General features: G+C 42.6%; 1 protein-coding gene and 1 pseudogene across 6 annotated transcripts in view; one reads left to right on the forward strand and one right to left on the reverse strand.

Moving 5' to 3' along the window:
• Nucleotides 1–16,922, forward strand: part of LRRC71 (leucine rich repeat containing 71) — a 41,049-nt gene extending 24,127 nt beyond the window's left edge. For 3 of the 6 annotated variants that reach the window (XM_077156534.1, XM_077156538.1, XM_077156536.1), the window contains 3 exons: nucleotides 15,632–15,746; nucleotides 16,229–16,414; nucleotides 16,516–16,922. In XM_077156534.1, the coding sequence (XP_077012649.1) occupies nucleotides 15,632–15,746; nucleotides 16,229–16,414; nucleotides 16,516–16,667 (453 nt within the window). In that variant the 3' untranslated portion in view covers nucleotides 16,668–16,922. The remainder of the gene's footprint in view (nucleotides 1–15,631; nucleotides 15,747–16,228; nucleotides 16,415–16,515) is intronic. The other 3 variants (XM_077156535.1, XM_077156540.1, XM_077156539.1) reach the window with 3 other exon arrangements.
• On the reverse strand, nucleotides 1,230–3,548 carry LOC143678851 (PHD finger protein 10 pseudogene; annotated as a pseudogene).
• Nucleotides 16,923–18,357: the final 1,435 nt, after the last annotated feature.

An 18,357-nucleotide genomic window follows, 5' to 3' on the forward strand; every position in this document is an offset into this window, starting at 1 on the left:
TGTCTCTCCGACATGCCTTAATTCCAGCCTTGCCTGGGGCAGTGCTGGAGCCTGAGAGGGTTCACAATTCTATCTAATGAGCTGTTAAGAAGGTAAAAAAAAAAAAAGCCTTTTCAGAGCCTGACCCCTTCTCCTCGGGTTTAAGAGCTGGAGTTGGTACATGGCTCTATGTATCTCCAGGCTCTATGTGCCCCCTTTTCTTGGGGCCTAACCCTTTCCCAGTATTTTGTGCTATCCAACTCAAAAAGCCTCTCTCTTTTTTTTTTTCCCATCAGCCCCACCCCCTCTCTGCCAGGGCAAAAACTCCAGATTCCTGTAGTGCTTACGCCAGGTTTATCTGTGCTCAGGGCCTGTTTTTAGTAGTCAGAAATTGTTAATTAATTCCACAATTGGAACTTGGTTGAGCTATCTCCTTTTCCCTCTGGGAACCAGCCTGCTGTGTCTGTAGGGGAGGGGCACTGGCCTCCATGGCTTGGGGGACTTACAGATCTGTGTGGAACCTCAGCCATTCCACTTATTCCAGACCGGTGTGTAGGACTGGTCACGGATGTCCCCTCAGCAGTTGTTCATACAGTTCCTGGCTCCTTACTAGCTGCTCTGGGGGACAAACTAAATCCCATACCTCATTACACCCACCATCTCCCCAACCAGGGCCTGTAATGTATTTTTAATCTCTATTATTGTGCCTTCGTCCCTATAATTTCTGTAATGTTTCTTTTTAAACTTTCTATTTCTTTATGCCCCCATTGCTATCCTTTAGCTCTTTGTCTGTATTTTCCTTCACATCCTTGAATTGATTTAGGAGATTTGTTTGAACTTCTTTGATTAGTTCCTAATTCTGTGTCTCCTCTGAAGTTTAATTCGTTCCCTTGACGGAGCCATATCTCCCTGTTGTTTGGTATGGCTTGGTATGCTGATGTCTGGCCATCTGATTATTCTGATGTGTTAACTCGGAAGGTCAATGTCTCCCTCCTGTCTAAGGTTTTGGTGTTGCACTTCGTGTTATGGCTCTTTGATGCTTGGTTCAACTTATTCTGGACCTCTAGAGTACCCTCTGATTTTCTCGGCTCTTTTTCATCTGTTTCTTGCCCGGGATATGCAGTACAAAGAAATTTTTTTTTTTTAATTTCAAAAATGTTTTGTTGGCATAAAACTGAGAATGTTGTAAGGAAACTGGCACCGGATATTTCACTTGAATGTGTATTACGATTTTGGGGTTTAAAACTATTTTATCCCTCTTTGCTGTTTTTCCCCCTTCTGCCCACTTTCCTGGGTGTTGCGGAGCTCGCTGACAACAGTCATTAATCCAATAACCTGATGGAATAGCAACAAGGCCCCACCCAAAGTCTGACCCCCTCTGTCGCACACATCACAGAACATTTCTTCTTCATGGTAGGCGGTCCACCTAGAATGCATGTTTTATATTCCATATGCTGCCGTGGTCCTCACCTCATCATAGGAACGAGCTCCACGGTCCGCTTCAGGCCGGAAGGATGGCCACTGTCATCACACGGGGGTCAGTGCATACGTGACTCAGCCTTCCCTTTCTTTTTGGGTCCTTACCCTTCAGACAGAGTCCACAGCTAGCCTTTGGAATGACCTTTGGCTTGTGCCCAGGAACTGATTTGGATAGTACAGAACGTCTGGCACCATCTTTTCTTGGAGTAGCAACTTTGCCTTTTGGTTTCTGTCTTCCCTGGAAAGAACCCTCCTGGTTGTCAGGAGGGCTTTTGCCTTCAGAGACATTGCCAGAGGACCTGTCCCCAGTGCCCTTACTTCTTCGTCTCTCGTCACCGTGACCATCTTTAGCATCATCAGAATCATCATTGCTATCTAGAGCAGGAAGCTCAGGGCCCAGAGGGGGCTTGTACAGAGCTGTGTTCAAGGACGGATACTGTGGTTCATCTGGCAAGTACCTTTGTAATGTTCCTGGAATTGCTGGGGATGAGAGCCACGGGGTAAGAGCTGCCCTTTGCTCGCTCTGCAGGTAACACTTTGTCTTCCCTTGAGGTACCTGGATAACATGTGTTTGTAAATCAAAATAAGCTCTTCTTTCTTCCATATGTTCCTGGTTTAAGTTGCTGTTAAATTCAGCTGCTTTTTAGGCAGCTTTCCTAATGTACTCAGGCACTTTGCTGGCTTCACCCTTCTGAGTATTCTGTTGTTGCATTTGAGAATATTCTTTATAATAATCTGTAATTCGCTGACATTCTTTTCCTTACAGAATAACAAAATATTTAGCATGTTTGGCCAGATGCTGTTTTTTTTTCTTTTTTTTTTTTTTTTTTAATACATGAGCAGGCACCAGGAATCAAACCCAAGTCCTCTGGCATGGCAGGCGAGCACTCTGCCTGCTGAGCCACCATGGCCTGCCCTGGCCTGCCCTGGCCAGATGCTATTTTATCATTAAATCAATTACTTCATCACTGCTCAATGCTGTTAGACCTAGAGTACAGAGTTTCTGTAGTGACATTTAACTCTCTAAGAGTGTCTCCTTGTGAGACAACTCGCTTTGCTGTTAATCTGGGTATTTCTGTTTAAAAGAGGTCATACCCAAATATGACTGACTTGTTCTTTTTTTTTCTTAATATTTTTATTGACAAAACAACATATAAACACAAACATTCTTAACATATGGACATTCCATACTTGGTGTACAATCAGTGGCTCACAATATCACATAGTTGTTTATTCATCACCATGATCATTTCTTAGGACATTTGTATCACTCTAGAAAAAAGAAATGAAAAAAGAAAAAACTCGTACAAACCATACCTTTACCCCTCCCTCCCATTGACTATTAGTATTTCCATCTACCCAATATATTTTAACCTTTGTTCTATTTTTTTCCTATACCCCTTATCACTCCCTTTCATTGATCACTAGTATTTCAGCCTACTCAATTTATTTTAACATTCCCCCTATTATTTGTTTATTCTTTATCCATATTTTTCACTCATCTGACCATACTGTAGATAAAAGGAGCATCAGACACAAGGTTTTCACAATCACACAGTCACATGGTGAAAGCTATATCATTATTCAATCATCATCAAGAAACATGGCTACTGGAACAACAGCTCTACATTTTCAGGCAATTCCCTCCAGCCTTAATTAAAAAGGTGTTATCTATTTAATGTGTAAGAATAGTCTCCAGAATAACCTCTCCACTGTTTGGAATCTCTCAGCCATTGACACTTTATTTTGTCTCATTTCTCTCTTCCCCCTTTCGATGGAGAAGGTTTTCTCAATCCCTTGGTGCTGAGTTCCAGCTCATTCTAGGATTTCTGTCCCACGTTGCCAGGAAGGTCCACACCCCTTGGAGTCATGACCCACGTAGAGAGGGGGAGGGCGTGAGTTTGCCTGTCGTGTTGGCTGAGAGAGAGAGGACACATCTGAGCAGCAAAAGAGGTTCTCTTGGGGGGTGACGCAGGCTTAATTTTAAGTAGGCTTAGCCTATTCTTTGTGAGGATAAGTTTCATATGAATAAACCCCAAGATTGAGGGCTCAGCCTAGTGATTAGGTTGACTGACTTGTTCTTGCAGCATGCATCATTCTCCTGTTTCCTCAGGTGGCGGCTATGTGTACCCTATCAGATTTTCAGCTGGATAGTAGCCAAAGCCAAGATATTGACTTGAGGTTTAACAACTCCAAGAGCTATGTCCTGAGCCCATTCGCCTCCTTTTGGATGGTTGGGCCCCATCGTTTGAATTCTTTTCATCATTATCCTTGGGGACAGCGCTTTGGGGGTGGCCGTGGGGAGAGCTCTATCCTGGGGGCGGCCGCCGCCGCTATTGGCCCAGCCCCAGCCCCTCGCACCACCGCCGCCACCGCAGCATCCGTTCCCGGCCTGCCCCTCCGTCTGCCCGCCGCGGGGGTCCGCCTGCGCAGCGTTCAAGGTCGCCGCCAGCGCAGCAGCCGGCGGGGAGGAGCGGCGGTGGGGGTGGGGGGGAGTGCAGAGGCGACCGAGCCGGTTTAAGATTGTATTTTTTGGGCAGTCATTTCATCTTCAGGAGAAAGCTTCCTTTCCTCCATTCCTTCTCCGGAAATCTTGATCTGTTCTGTGTCTATGCAGCATTTTCTCCCCAGCGCCTATGATTTGTTTGAATTCTCTCGCTCAGTGCTTCCTTTCCCTTACATATTTCAGTTCTTACAGCAGGCAGCTCAGTGCCGAGCCCCCTTTTTCCCGTGAGGCTTTTCTGCCCTTAGTTTTCCCCCGTTAAGGTGCTCCCACCCTGGGGACCAGATGGGGTCGCTCTGCAGTGTGTTTCGCATTTAGGTGGACCGGCAAACAGACACTGGGCTGAGTGTGACACCTCGCTGCCAACAGTCCGCACCCAGGCCAGGAGGGCGCCCGCCGCGCTGTCTCAGCAGTTCCCACGCTGCGTGGGACCGCGTGACCGGGAGGGGTTGGGCTGGCTGTCAGGGCGGGAAATGTCCAACTGATCTCGGAGATTATTTTTCTTTTTCTTCAATTTAGTGTTTATGGAGTCCTTCTCCAGTCTCTGTTGTCCTCCAGTGTTCTGAGCAGTGAAATTTGTCTCTTATTAGCTGATTCTGAGGGGACACTTCTCCAGCGGATGCCTTACATCACCATGTTGATGACATCACTCAGTGGCCCACCGTTTTTTTTTTTAAAGAATGTTTACCTTTTTTTTAATTGTGAAAATAACATATATATACAAATTTCAAAGCACACGCCAACAATAAGTTATAGAATAGATTTCAGAGTTTGGTATGGGTTACAGTTCCACTATTTTAAGTTTTTCCTTCTAGCTACTCCAAGACACTGGAGACTAAAATATCAACATAATGATTCAGCAGTCATACTCATTTGTTAAATCTTTACTTCTCTGTTATAACTCCACCTTCTCCTTTGATCTTTCTCCCGATCTTTAGGGGTATTTGGGCTATGTCCATTCTAGCTTTTTCATGTTGGAAAGGGTTGTCAATAATCTGGCATAGGGGTATGGAACTAACTGATGTTCTGGAGAGGTTAGGACCTCTGTATTACAGGACTTAACTGGTCCAAGGACCCATCTGGAGGTTGTGGGTTTCTGGAAAGTTACCCTAGTGCATGGAACCTTTGTAGAATCTTATATAAAGCCCTAGGTGTTCTTTAGGATGGGCAGGAATGGTTTTGGTTGGGGGTTGGCAAACTATGATAGGAAGCTTGCGTAAGAATGACCTCCTGAGTAGCCTCTTGACTCTATTTGAACTCTCTCAGCCACTGATTATTAGTTTCACTTCTTTCCCCCCTTTTGGTCAGGATGGCATTGTTGATCCCATGGTGTCAAGCCAGGCTCATCCCTGGGAGTCATTTCCCACACCTCCAGGGAGAATTTCACTCCTGGATGTCATGTCCCATGTAGGGAGGAAGGAGATGATTTCACTTGCAGAGTTGGGCTTAGAGAGAGAAAACCTACATCTGAGCAACAAAAGAGGCCCTCTGGAGGTAACTCTTAGGCATGATCATAGGTAGGCTAAGCTTCTCCGTTACATAGATAAGCTTCCCAAAAGCGAGAGTAGCCCACACTTTTGATTGACTGTCTGAACTCATTCTGTTTCCCAGAGGATTATTAGCTCATCATCACCACTCATCACTTGCTTGTACAGTTGCACAGGGAACAAAGCACATTTTCTTTTGCCCCTCCAGCAGCTCCCTGAGGAAGGCAGGGAATTTTTATAGTCATGGTGTTTACTCAGCTCCTCTACCCCATGGCTCCTTCTTGAGACCCTTTCTTCTTTGGCCCTGGACCCTCCCTTTTCCCTCCCAACTTGGACCAACTTGCTTCTTGTCTTGGAAACCTTCCTGGACTGCCAGCCCCATAATTCCTACCCCCTTCCCAACTCTCCAGTTCTTTTGGTGGCATCAGCTGCCTGAGGGTCTGTCTCTGTCTTTATATTCTGTCTCCTTCATGAGGAGACACACTCCTCACCCCAGGCAGGGAATGGACCCCCTCCCTTTTTAGAAGTCTTCTCTGGGAGCCAAGATAAGATGCTACAAAAGAGGAAGTCCAGGGGGAGGCAAGGGATGGAACATACCTTTCAATTTAAATTTTATTTTATTTTTTAAAAATTTATTTATTAATTAAAAAAATAAAGAAACAAAATAGAACAACATACATAATCAGTAATTCACAATATCATCACTTAGTTGTATATTCATCATTTCTTAGAACATTTGCATTAATTCAGAAAAAGAAATAAAAAGACAATAGAAAAAGAAATAAAACGAACACAGGGAAGAAAAAAAAAAGATTATACCTACCATACCCCTTACCCTTTGCTTTCATTGATCACTAGCATTTAAACTAAATTTATTTTAGCATTTGTTCTCCCTATTATTTATTTTTATTCCATATGTTCTACTCCTTTGTTGACCAGGTAGATAAAAGGAGCATCAGACACAAGGTTTTCACATTCACAGAGTCACATTGTGACAGCTGTATCATTCTTCAATCATCCTCAAGAAACATGGCTACTGGAACACAGCTTTACATTTTCAGGCAGTTCCCTCCAGCCTCTCCATTACATCTTGAATAACAAGATGATATCTACTTGATGCATAAGAATAACCTCCAGGATAACCTCTCGACTCTGTTTGGAATCTCTCAGCCATTGACATTTTGTCTCATTTCACTCTTCCCCCTTTTGGTCAAGAAGGTTCTCTCAATCCCTTGATGCTAAATCTCAGCTCATTCTAGGGTTTTTCTCAATCCCTTGATGCGGAGTCTCCATTCATTCCAAGATCTCTGTCCCACGTTGCCAGGAAGGTCCATACCCCTGGGAGTCATGTCCCACGTAGCGAGGGGTAGGGTGGTAAGACTGCTTGTTATGTTGGCTGGAGAGAGGGGCCACATCTGAGCAACAAAAGAGGCTCTCTTGAGGGTGACTCTTAGGCCTAAATTTTAAGTAGACTTGACCTATCCTTTGCAGGGTTAAGTTTCATATGAACAAACCCAAGACTGGGGGCTCTGCCTATAGCTTTGGTTGTCCACACTGCTTGTGAGAATATCAAGAATTCAACTTGGGGAAGTTGAATTTCTCCCCTTTCTCACCACTCCCCGAAGGGGGCTTTGCAGATACTTTTCCACTCACTGATCAAATCACTCTGGGATTCATCGGGGCATCACTCTGGACAAACTAGCAAAATCTCATGTCCTACCTGAGATTCCAAGTACTTATGGCGTTCAATCAAACTATCTACATAAGTTATATTAGGAAATGCACTAGTCAAAATATAAATTTTGTAACTAATAAACATTTTTTGCTTTAGTCTCACAAGAAGGTGACATTTTAAAAATATTAATTACCATCTATTGTCAGTACCCTGCAATAATGACATTCCTTTGTTCTTCCTCATGCAAAAACATTTTTTAAATTGTACCTTGTACATTTCACTATTATTATATACTCTAGGCATTCCTAGATTATACCATCTCAATCTTTATCATCTATCTTTCTTTCTGATTTCATTTATGTCCCCAGCCCTCCTCCCTCTATCATTCTCACATGCAGCTTCATTCAGTGTTTTCTTTTTTTCCCTTTTTTATTGATTAAAAAAATCAACAAACAAAACATTAAGATATCATTCCATTCTACATATACAATCAGTAATTCTTAATATCATCACATAGTTGCATATTCATCATTTCTTAGAACATTTGCATCGATTTAGAAAAAGAAATAAAAAGACAACAGAAAAAGAAATAAAATGATAATAGAGAAAAAAAGATTATACATACCATACCCCTTACCCCTCACTTTCATTTACCACTAGCATTTAAACTAAATTTATTTTAGCATTTGTTCCCCCTATTATTTATTTTTATTCCATATGTGCTACTCCTTTGTTGACCAGGTAGATAAAAGGAGCATCAGACACAAGGTTTTCACAATCACAGAGTCACACTGTGAAAGCTTTATCATTGTTCAATCATCATCAAGAAACATGGCTACTGGAACAGAGCTCTACATTTTCAGGCAGTTCCCTCCAGCCTCTCCACTACATCTAGAACAACAAGGTGATACCTACTTAACGCATAAGAATAACCTCCAGGATAACCTCTCTGACTCTGTTTGGAATCTCTCAGCCATTGACATTTAGTCTCATTTCACTCTTCCCCCTTTTGGTCGAGAATGTTCTCTCAATCCCTTGATGGTAAGTCTCAGCTCATTCTAGGGTTTTTCTCAGTCCCTTGATGCTGAGTCTCAGCTCATTCCAGTATCTTTGTCCCACATTGCCAGGAAGGTCCACACCCCTGGGAGTCCTGTCCCACGCAGAGAGGGGGAGGGTGGTGAGACTGCTCGTTGTGTTGGCTGGGGAGAGAGGCCACATCCAAGCAACAAAAGAGGCTCTCTTGACAGTGACCTTTAGGCCTAAATTTTAAGTAGATTTGACCTATCCTTTGTGGGGTTAAATTTCATGAACAAACCCCAAGGCTGGGGGCTCAGCCTATAGCTTTGGTTGTCCACACTGCTTGTGAGAATATCAAGAATTCAACTTGGGGAAGTTGAATTTCTCCCCGCTCTCACCATTCCCCAAAGGGGGCTTGCAAATACTTTTCCAGTCACTGATCAAATTACTCTGGGATTCATTGGGGCATCACTCTGGATAAACCAACAAAATCTTATGTCCTACCTGAGATTCCAAGTACTTATGACATTCAATCAAACTATCTACATGAGTCATATTAGGAAATGTTCTAGTCAAAATCTAAATTTTGTAACAAACATTTTTTGCTTTACTCTCACATATAAGGTGACATTTTAAAGTATTAATTATCATCTATTTTCAGCACCCTGCAATAATGACATTCCTTTGTTCTGCGTCATGCAAAAACATTTTAAAAATTTGTACATTGTACATTTCACTATTATTATACACTTTAGGCATTCCTAGATTATACCATCTCAATCTTTAACATCTATCTTTCTTTCTGATTTCAATATGTCCCCAGCCCTCCTCCCTCTATCATTCTCACATGCAGCTTCATTCAGTGTTTTAACATAATTATATTACAGTTAGGTAGTATTGTGCTGTCCATTTCTGAGTTTTTGTATCCAGTCCTGTTGCACAATCTGTATCCCTTCAGCTCCAATTACCCACTGTCTTACCCTATTTCTATCTCCTGATGGTCTCTGTTACCAACGACATATTCCAAGTTTATTCACTAATGTCAGTTCATATCAATGAGACCATACAGTATTTGTCCTTTAGTTTTTGGCTAGTCTCACTCAGCATAATGTTCTCTAGGTCCATCCATGTTGTTACATACTTCATAAGTTTATTCTGTCTTAGAGCTGCATAATATTCCATCGAATGTATATACCACAGTTTGTTTAGCCACTTGTCTGTTGATGGACATTTTGGCTGTTTCCATCTCCTTGCAATTGTAAATAATGCTGCTATAAACATTGGTGTGCAAATGTCCGTTTGTGTCTTTGCCCTTATGTCCTCTGAGTAGATACCTAGCTACGGTATTGCTGGGTCATATGGCAATTCTATATTCAGCTTTTTGAGGAGCCACCAAACTGCCTTCCACAGTGGTTGTACCATTTGACATTCCCACCAACAGTGAATAAGTGTGCCTCTTTCTCAACATCCTCTCCAGCACTTGTCATTTTTTGTTTTGTTGATAATGGCCATTTTGGTGGGTGTGAGATGATATCTCATTGTGGTTTTGATTTGCATTTCTCTAATGGCCAGGGACGTTGAACATCTCTTCATGTGCCTTTTGGCCATTTGTATTTCCTCTTCTGAGAGTTGTCTGTTCAAGTGTTTTTCCCATTTTGTAATTGGATTGGCTGTCTTTTTGTTGTTGAGTTGAACAATCTCTTTATAAATTCTGGATACTAGACCTTTATCTGATATGTCGTTTCCAAATATTGTCTCCCATTGTGTAGGCTGTCTTTTTACTTTCTTGATGAAGTTCTTTGATGCACAAAAGTGTTTAATTTCGAGGAGTTCCCATTTCTTTCTTTCTTTCTTCAGTGCTCTTGCTTTAGGTGTAAGGTCTATAAAATTGCCTCCAGTTATAAGATTTATAAGATATCTCCCTACATTTTCCTCTAACTGTTTTATGGTCTTAGACATGATGTTTAGATCTTTGATCCATTTTGAGTTAACTTTTGTATAGGGTGTGAGATACGGGTCCTCTTTCATTCTTTTGCATATGATTATCCAGTTCTCTAGGCACCATTTTTTGAAGAGAATGTTCTGTCCCAGGTTAGTTGGCTTGACTGCCTATCAAAGATCAAATGTCCATAGATGAGAGGGTCTATATCTGAGCACTCTATTTGATTCCATTGGTCAGTATATCTATCTTTATGCCAATACCATGCTGTTTTGACCACTGTGGCTTCATAATATGCCTTAAAGTCAGGCAGCATGAGACCTTCAGCTTCATTTTTTTTCCTCAAGATACTTTTACCAATTCGGGGCACCCTGCCCTTCCAGATAAATTTGGTTATTGGTTTTTATATTTCTGAAAAGTAAGTTGTTGGAATTTTGATTGGTATTGTGTTGAATCTGTCAATCAATTTAGGTAGAATTGACATCTTAACTATATTTAGTCTTCCAATCCATGAACACGGTATGCCCTTCCATCTATTTAGGTCTTCTGTGATTTCTTTTAACAGTTTCTTGTAGTTTTCTTTGTATAGGTCTTTTGTCTCTTTAGTTAAATTTATTCCTAAGTATTTTATTCTTTTAGTTGCAATTGTAAATGGAATTTGTTTCTTGATTTCCCCCTCAGATTGTTCATTACTAGTGTATAGAAACACTACTGATTTTTGAATGTTGATCTTGTAACCTGCCACTTTGGTGTACTCGTTTATTAGCTCTAGTAGTTTTGCTGTGGATTTTTCAGGGTTTTCAACATATAGTATCGTATCATCAGCAAACAGTGATAGTTTTACTTCTTCCTTTCCAATTTTAATGCCTTGTATTTCTTTTTCTTGCCTAATTGCTCTGGCTAGAACTTCCAACACAATGTTGAATAACAGTGGTGATAGTGGGCATCCTTGTCTTGTTCCTGATCTTAGGGGGAAAGTTTTCAGTTTTTCTCCATTGAGGACGATATTAGCTGTGGGTTTTTCATATATTCCCTTTGTCATTTTAAGGAAATTCCCTTGTATTCCTATCCTTTGAAGTGTTTTCAACAGGAAAGGATGTTGAATTTTGTCAAATGCGTTCTCTGCATCATTGAGATGATCATGTGATTTTTCTGCTTTGATTTGTTGATATGGTATATTACATTAATTGATTTTCTTATGTTGAACCATCCTTGCATACCTGGGATGAATCCTACTTGGTCATGATGCATAATTCTTTTAATGTGTTGCTGGATTTGATTTGCTAGAATTTTGTTGAGGATTTTTGCATCTATATTCATTAGAGAGATTGGTCTGTAGTTTTCTTTTTTTGTAATATCTTTGCCTGGTTTTGGTATGAGGGTGATGTTGGCTTCATAGAATGAATTAGGTAGCTTTCCCTCCACTTCAATTTTTTTGAAGAGTTTGAGCAGGATTGGTACTTTAATTCTTTCTGGAATGTTTGATAGAATTCACATGTGAAGCTGTCTGGTCCTGGATTTTTCTTTTTGGGAAGCTTTTTAATGACTGATTCAATTTCTTTACATGTGATTGGTTTGTTGAGGTCATCTATTTCTTCTTGAGTCAAAGTTGGTTGTTCATGCCTTTCTAGGAACTTGTCCATTTCATCTACATTGTTGTATTTATTGGCATAAAGTTGTTCATAGTATCCTGTTATTACCTCCTTTATTTCTGTGGGGTCAGTGGTTATGTCTCCTCTTCCATTTCTGATCTTATTTATTTGCATCCTCTCTCTTCTTCTTTTTGTCAATCTTGCTAAGGGCCCATCAATCTTATTGATTTTCTCATAGAACCAGCTTCTGGTTTTATTGATTTTCTCAATTGTTTTCATATTCTCAATTTCATTTATTTCTGCTCTAATCTTTGTTATTTCTTTCCTTTTGCTTGCTTTGGGGTTAGTTTGCTGTTCTTTCTCCAGTTCTTCCAAGTGGACAGTTAATTCCTGTATTTATGCCCTTTCTTCTTTTTTGATATAGGCATTTAGGGCAATAATTTTCCCTCTTAGCACTGCCTTTGCTGCATCCCATAAGTTTTGATATGTTGTGTTTTCATTTTCATTTGCCTCGAGATATTTACTGATTTCTCTTGTAATTTCTTCCTTCACCCAATGGTTGTTTAAGAGTGTGTTGTTGGGCCTCCACATATTTGTGAATTTTCTGGCAGTTTGCCTGTTATTGATTTCCAACTTCATTCCCTTATGATCTGAGAAAGTGTTTTGTATGATTTAAATCTTTTTAAATTTGTTGAGACTTGCTTTGTGACCCAGCATATGGTCTATCTTTGAGAATGATCCATGAGCACTTGAGAAAAAGGTGTATCCTGCTGTTGTGGGGTGTAATGTCCTATAAATGTCTGTTAAGTCTAGCTCATTTATTGTAATATTCAAATTCTCTGTTTCTTTATTGATCCTCTGTCTAGATGTTCTGTCCATTGATGAGAGTGGGGAATTGAAGTCTCCAACTATTATGGTAGATGTGTCTATTTCCCTTTTCAGTGTTTGCCTCATGTATTTTGGGGCATTCTGGTTCGGTGCATAAATATTTATGATTGTAATGTCTTCATGTTTAATTATTCCTTTTATTAGTACATAGTATCCTTCTTTGTCTCTTTTAACTGTTTTATATTTGAAGTCTAATTTGTTGGATATTAGTATAGCTACTCCTGCTTTTTTCTGGTTGTTATTTGCATGAAATATCTTTTCCTAACCTCTCACTTTCAACCTATGTTTATCTTTGGGTCTAAAATGTGTTTCCTGTAGACAGTATATAGAAGGGTCCTGTTTTTTAATCCATTCTGCCAGTCTATGTCTTTTGATTGGGGAGTTCAATCCATTAACATTTAGTGTTATTACCGTTTGGGTAGTACTTTCCTCTACCATTTTGCCTTTTGTATTTTATATGTCATATCTAATTTTCCTTCTTTCTACACTCTTCTCCACACCTCTCTCTTCTGTCTTTTTGTATCTGTCTCTAGTGCTCCCTTTAGTATTTCTTGCAGAGCTGGTCTCTTGGTCACAAATTCTCAGTGATTTTTTTTGTCATAAAATGTTTTAATTTCTCCCTCATTTTTGAAGGACAATTTTGCTGGATATAGAATTCTTGGTTGGCAGTTTTTCTCTTTTAGTAATTTAAATATATCATCCCACTGTCTTCTCACCTCCATGGTTTCTGCTGAGAAATCTACACATAGTCTTATTGGGTTTCCCTTGTATGTGATGGATTGCTTTTCTCTTGCTGCTTTCAAGATCCTCTCTTTCTCTTTGACCTCTGACATTCTGACTAGTAAGTGTCTTGAAGTATGTCTATTTGGATCTATTCTCTTTGGGGTATGCTGCACTTCTTGGATCTGTAATTTTAGGTCTTTCATAAGAGTTGGGAAATTTTCAGTGATAATTTCTTCCATTAGTTTTTCTCCTCCTTTTTCCTTCTCTTCTCCTTCCGGGACACCCACAACACATATATTTGTGCGCTTCATATTATCATTCAGTTCCCTGAGTCCCTGCTCATATTTTTCCATTTTTTTCCTATAGTTTCTGTATCTTGTCGGATTTCAGATGTTTCGTCCTCCAGTTCACTAATCCTCACCTCTGTCTCTTGAAATCTACCATTGTAGGTTTCCATTGTTTTTTTTCATCTCTTCTACTGTGTCTTTCATTCCCATATGTTCTGTGATTTGTTTTTTCAGACTTTCCATTTCTTCTTTTTGTTCATTCCTTGCCTTCTTCATATCCTCCCTCAATTCATTGATTTGGTTTTTGATGAGGTTTTCCATGTCTGTTCGTACATTCTGAATTAGTTGTTTCAGCTCTTGTATCTCATTTGAACTATTGGTTTGTTCTTTGACTGGGCCATATCTTCAGTTTTCCTGGTGTGATTTGTCATTTTTTGCTGGTGTCTAGACATTTAATTCCCTTAATTAGTTTATTCTAGAGATTGCTTTCACTTCTCTTACCTAGGGTTTTCTTGCCAGATGAATTTGTTGTCTATCTGTTCTTTGACATTCAGTTCAGCTTTTTCTGGATCTCTAGCTTAGGTTTTGTTTAACAGAGGATAATTTTTCAGTTCTTGTTTTCTTGTTTCTTGCCCTGCTTGTATGGTGTCTTTTCCCTCTCCACCCTTAGGAGGTTATAGACTCCGGCCAGGTTTTCCCAGACTAAACTGGCCTCCTATCGGGGGGAAGGAGTCACCTGCATTAGTTTTCCCTGAGGATGAGACCCAGCAGGTTAAAAGACTTTCCTGTGAAGTCTCTTGGCTCTTTTTTTCTTATCCTGCCCAGTATGTGGTGCGTCTGCCTGTGGATCACACCAGCAAAAGATGTTGCGGCACTTTTAACTTTGGAAGACTGTCCCTGCTGGGGGCGTGGTGGAGACGGTGGAGAGGTTGCAGGCTGGTTTTAATGGCTTCAAATTTCCAAGCCCTGGGGTCTGAATTCCTTGGGAGGGGGATTCCACCTGAGTTGGGCTTCACCCCTCCCCTGGGAAAGGCACAGGTGGGAGACAGCCCTGAAAGCAGCCCGTTTCTGCATATGCCTGGGGCAGTTGCAGCCCCAAAAGTCCTTCCACTGAATCCAGAGGCTGCCAAGTCTCCGTAGAAACACAGCCACTAAAACTGTCGTTTCCTCCCCTTTCCTCTTTTTTCATGGGCCCAATGCACGAGCTCTGCCTTGACCAGGTTTAGAGTCTCTTTCCTTTCCCTCTGGGAAGCTGCCTGTGGGGGAGGGGCGCCGGGCGCTGGCTGCCACGGCTTGGGGAACTCACGGTTTTGGGGAGGCTTGCAGCCGGTCCAGCTGGTCCAGACTGGGGTATGCTCTGTGTCCGGTCACTGACGTGGCTCTGGGAGCTGTTCTGTACTGTTTCTGGTTATTTAGTAGTTGTTCTGGGGGACAAACTAAAACATGCACATTGCTAAGCCGCCATCTTGGCCCCTCTCTGAATTTTCATTTAATTTGCCCTTGCCCCTGTCTTGGTTGGTCTGCTATTTCTCACCAGGACCATTGCAATGTCATCTTCTCCTGCCTTCAGTGTCACCTCCCTCCAATCTATTCTCCTCAGTCACTCTAGCTGTTAAGAAATGATTAGTAAAACCTGAATGCAACGTATTGTTTCATGGCGCCTGAAAGAAGTCCGTCCTGAGCTAGTTGGTTGGTCTCTTTCCTTTGCCTGGCACACTTTTCCCTTCATCTTCATTTGATAGCATTTCATTATCATTCAAATACCAGCTCTCAAAGCCATTCCTTCCAGGAATCACTCCTGGCTCTACTGACTGGACTAGACATACTCTTATTCCCACAGTACTCAGGGCTCGCCGCTATCCATTGTCACACTATACCACATTACTATTTCACCCCACACAAAGGAGCTTCTTTGAGAGGGTATGGGCTTATCTTTGTATCTCTAGCACCTAGGACAAAGCCTGCACTATAGCCAGTCCTCAAAACATGTATGTTGAATGAATGAATGTATGGCTGTTGACCAGATCACCTTTTCTCTGCTGAAATTAGTATACTTTTTTAGCAGCTAGTTGCTGAAACTACTGAGATGATCAACCCTCTCCTGGAGCCTGTGGAGCACCGAGATGGGAAGGTTTTCATGCCTGGGAACAAGGTCCTTTTGCACCTTAACCTCCTCCGTATGTTTACCAACCACTCTCACTCCCTATACCCCAAAAAGCTGCCTGGGCCTGCCATGACAGTGACTCCCATCCCCCCAACTCCATGGAGTACAACCTGCCTCTGTCATGGTGGGGGCATCATATTGTCAGAGACCCTCTTGCCTGGGACACTGGGGGAAGGAGAGGAGCCTGGGTCACGAGGAAGCAGAAAAAAACCCCGGCAATTAGAGGAATGGGTTAGTTAATAAGGGGAGGTTGAGATAGGGAAGTGGAGGTGGGAGAGTTGAAGGTGTGAAGGGATGTCAGATGAGGGAGGAGTTGGAGGAGAGTTGGGGTGAAGAGTCAGATCAGGAAAAGCCAGTCCTGGGCTAGTGAGACAACAGGTTGGGGGAGGTGGCTGGAGGAGCAAGGGGGAATGAGGGAGGTCACTGAGGTGTCCAGTGAAGCCCTGGTGAGGGTGGTGGTGTCAGAGGCCATCTTGTCTGCACCCCCTTTCCCAGGGAACCGCATCACAGAGGTGGGGGTGGAGGCCTTCCTTGCTGCAGTACAGTACCAGGCGCATTTCTACAAGCCCAAGAGCACGGCCAAGGGCCCAGTGGGGCTGCTGTGGCTGTCCCTGGCGGTGAGTTCACACCACCCTCTTGCTGCTGGTGCAGTCAGCGTCTGTCTCCATATATCCAAGGAAGGTCTGTAGTTCCCCTAATTCTCTCATCACAACATAAGCTCTTTCTTGCTGTACAGTCAATTGTTTTAATCATTCTGCCTTTTTTCCATGCCCCTAACCCAGCTACCTTGGAAAAAATTTCTCTCCTAGAGAACTCACCTTCATCCCTCTCGTCAGCTGTCAGCCTTTTTCTTTCAGAAAAACTGCTTCCCCCTGCAGTGTCCTGCATACACCCTGATCCAGGAGCTGTTGCTGCCAAGGGACCCCATCAATAAGGCCAAGCCTAGGGAGGAAGAGGCCATGACTTTTCCCACCTAGCCCCCTCCTACTTTCCTCCCTGAGATTCGGGGCCACAGAAGCATCTCCTGTCCATGTGTGGGCTAACCTCCTCAGGAAGATCTCAAACTAAGACTATTGTTGTACTTCTCCTTGAGGTTGTCTAAAATCTGTTCTAGAATTACCTGAAACTTTTGGACTCTGTTTATGTCACATGGACAGAAATGGCAGAAAAATGATCTGAATTGCTTCAAGTTTGTTTGGGAACGGTCTTGTTTGCTCTGGCATAAGCCAGCTGGGGGCGCTGCTCAGGCCCGAGTCACTCTCTTCCCCCAAGTATTCCCTAGAGGACATATACTATGCCAGGGTTTGGATTCTACCTCTGGTCTCAGAGACAGAAGGGGAAGACTCTGGACTAGTAGCTGACATGTACAACCTGAGTAAGAGAGGGAGTAGAGGTGAATAGGGTAGAGGAATTGAGCACAGGCTCCACCATTCCCCTCAACTCCCTTCGGGTCTCTCTGGTTTGGAAGAGAGGTGAGGTCTCCAGTTTAAGAAAATGTACGAAGATTTGGCAGACTCCTTTGGAAAGGTTGCTAAGTCTCTCGACATCTAAACAGCAAAGTCTAAGCACTAAACATGAACTCTGTTGATACTGCCTGTAGACATCAGCAGTCTGAAAGCAGACACACCGACGGCATGGGGGCCAGTCATCCAGAGAGCTGGAGGTCTGGGATCGTTACCCTTCAGTGCTGCCACCAGAGATAACCTACTGACAGTGCCCACAGGACACAGGCCTGTATCCTGGGAGAGCCAAGGGTTGCTTCCAGGGAAGGTAGAGATGAAACAGGAGCTGCGTCTCCCTTTTTTACCTTTGAGCAGATTTAATCTGTTACACCTTTCCTCATTCTGTAGGACCTACTTTCATGCCTGCCTGGCCTTTCTGTGAGGCTCATTTGTTCCCATGGGCCTTTCTGCCTCTGAATGCCCTCAGCCCTCTAGGTCTGCCTGCTTGAGTGCTCAGCCTCTCTGCTGCTGGCTGGTGAGCATCTCCAGAGAAAGTCTAACATGTCTCTGAATTTCCAACACTGAGCACATTACATGTGCTCAGTGGTGATCAGTCAGTCCCACCTTCTCCAGCCATCCTTTCTAATCCTTCTCAAGCTCCAATGGACAATTAAAGCCCTTTGCCTTCTTCTAGCAGTCTGTCACCAACGACCTGTGTGCTACTTCTCATGTCCAGCTAGACTGGAGTGAGCTCACGAGGGCCAGAAGCTAGTACTATGCTAAGTTTGGAGTCAAAATATTAGATATGTGGGCTGAAAGAGAATCTGCCACTTAACCCAACAATGAAGGCACCAGTGAGTGGGGATGTGGTTGAGTCTGCCGTGCTGTCTCCTGGGGAGTGTCAGAAGTTGAAAGGGCGTGTAGAGGGTGAGGGATTGGCGAGGCCTCCGAGATGACCTCTCCCTTGTCTTGCCTGGTGAGTCCTGAAGCTCATGAGGTCCCTTGATTCTAGGTCCACTGACTTTATACATTTACATAAGTGCGTGTGTTTAAGCGGGTTGTGTATTTTTGGATTTTGTCTATGGAAGCTGTATAACTCGGTTTGCCTAGTCTTCAGTTCACAGAACACACACTGGAAGCTGTAGAATGGGCCCAGAGGCCTGACTAGGGGGGAAGGAGGAT

This window comes from Tamandua tetradactyla, chromosome 4, assembly GCF_023851605.1.
Source record: "Tamandua tetradactyla isolate mTamTet1 chromosome 4, mTamTet1.pri, whole genome shotgun sequence".
Lineage (NCBI taxonomy): Eukaryota > Metazoa > Chordata > Mammalia > Pilosa > Myrmecophagidae > Tamandua > Tamandua tetradactyla.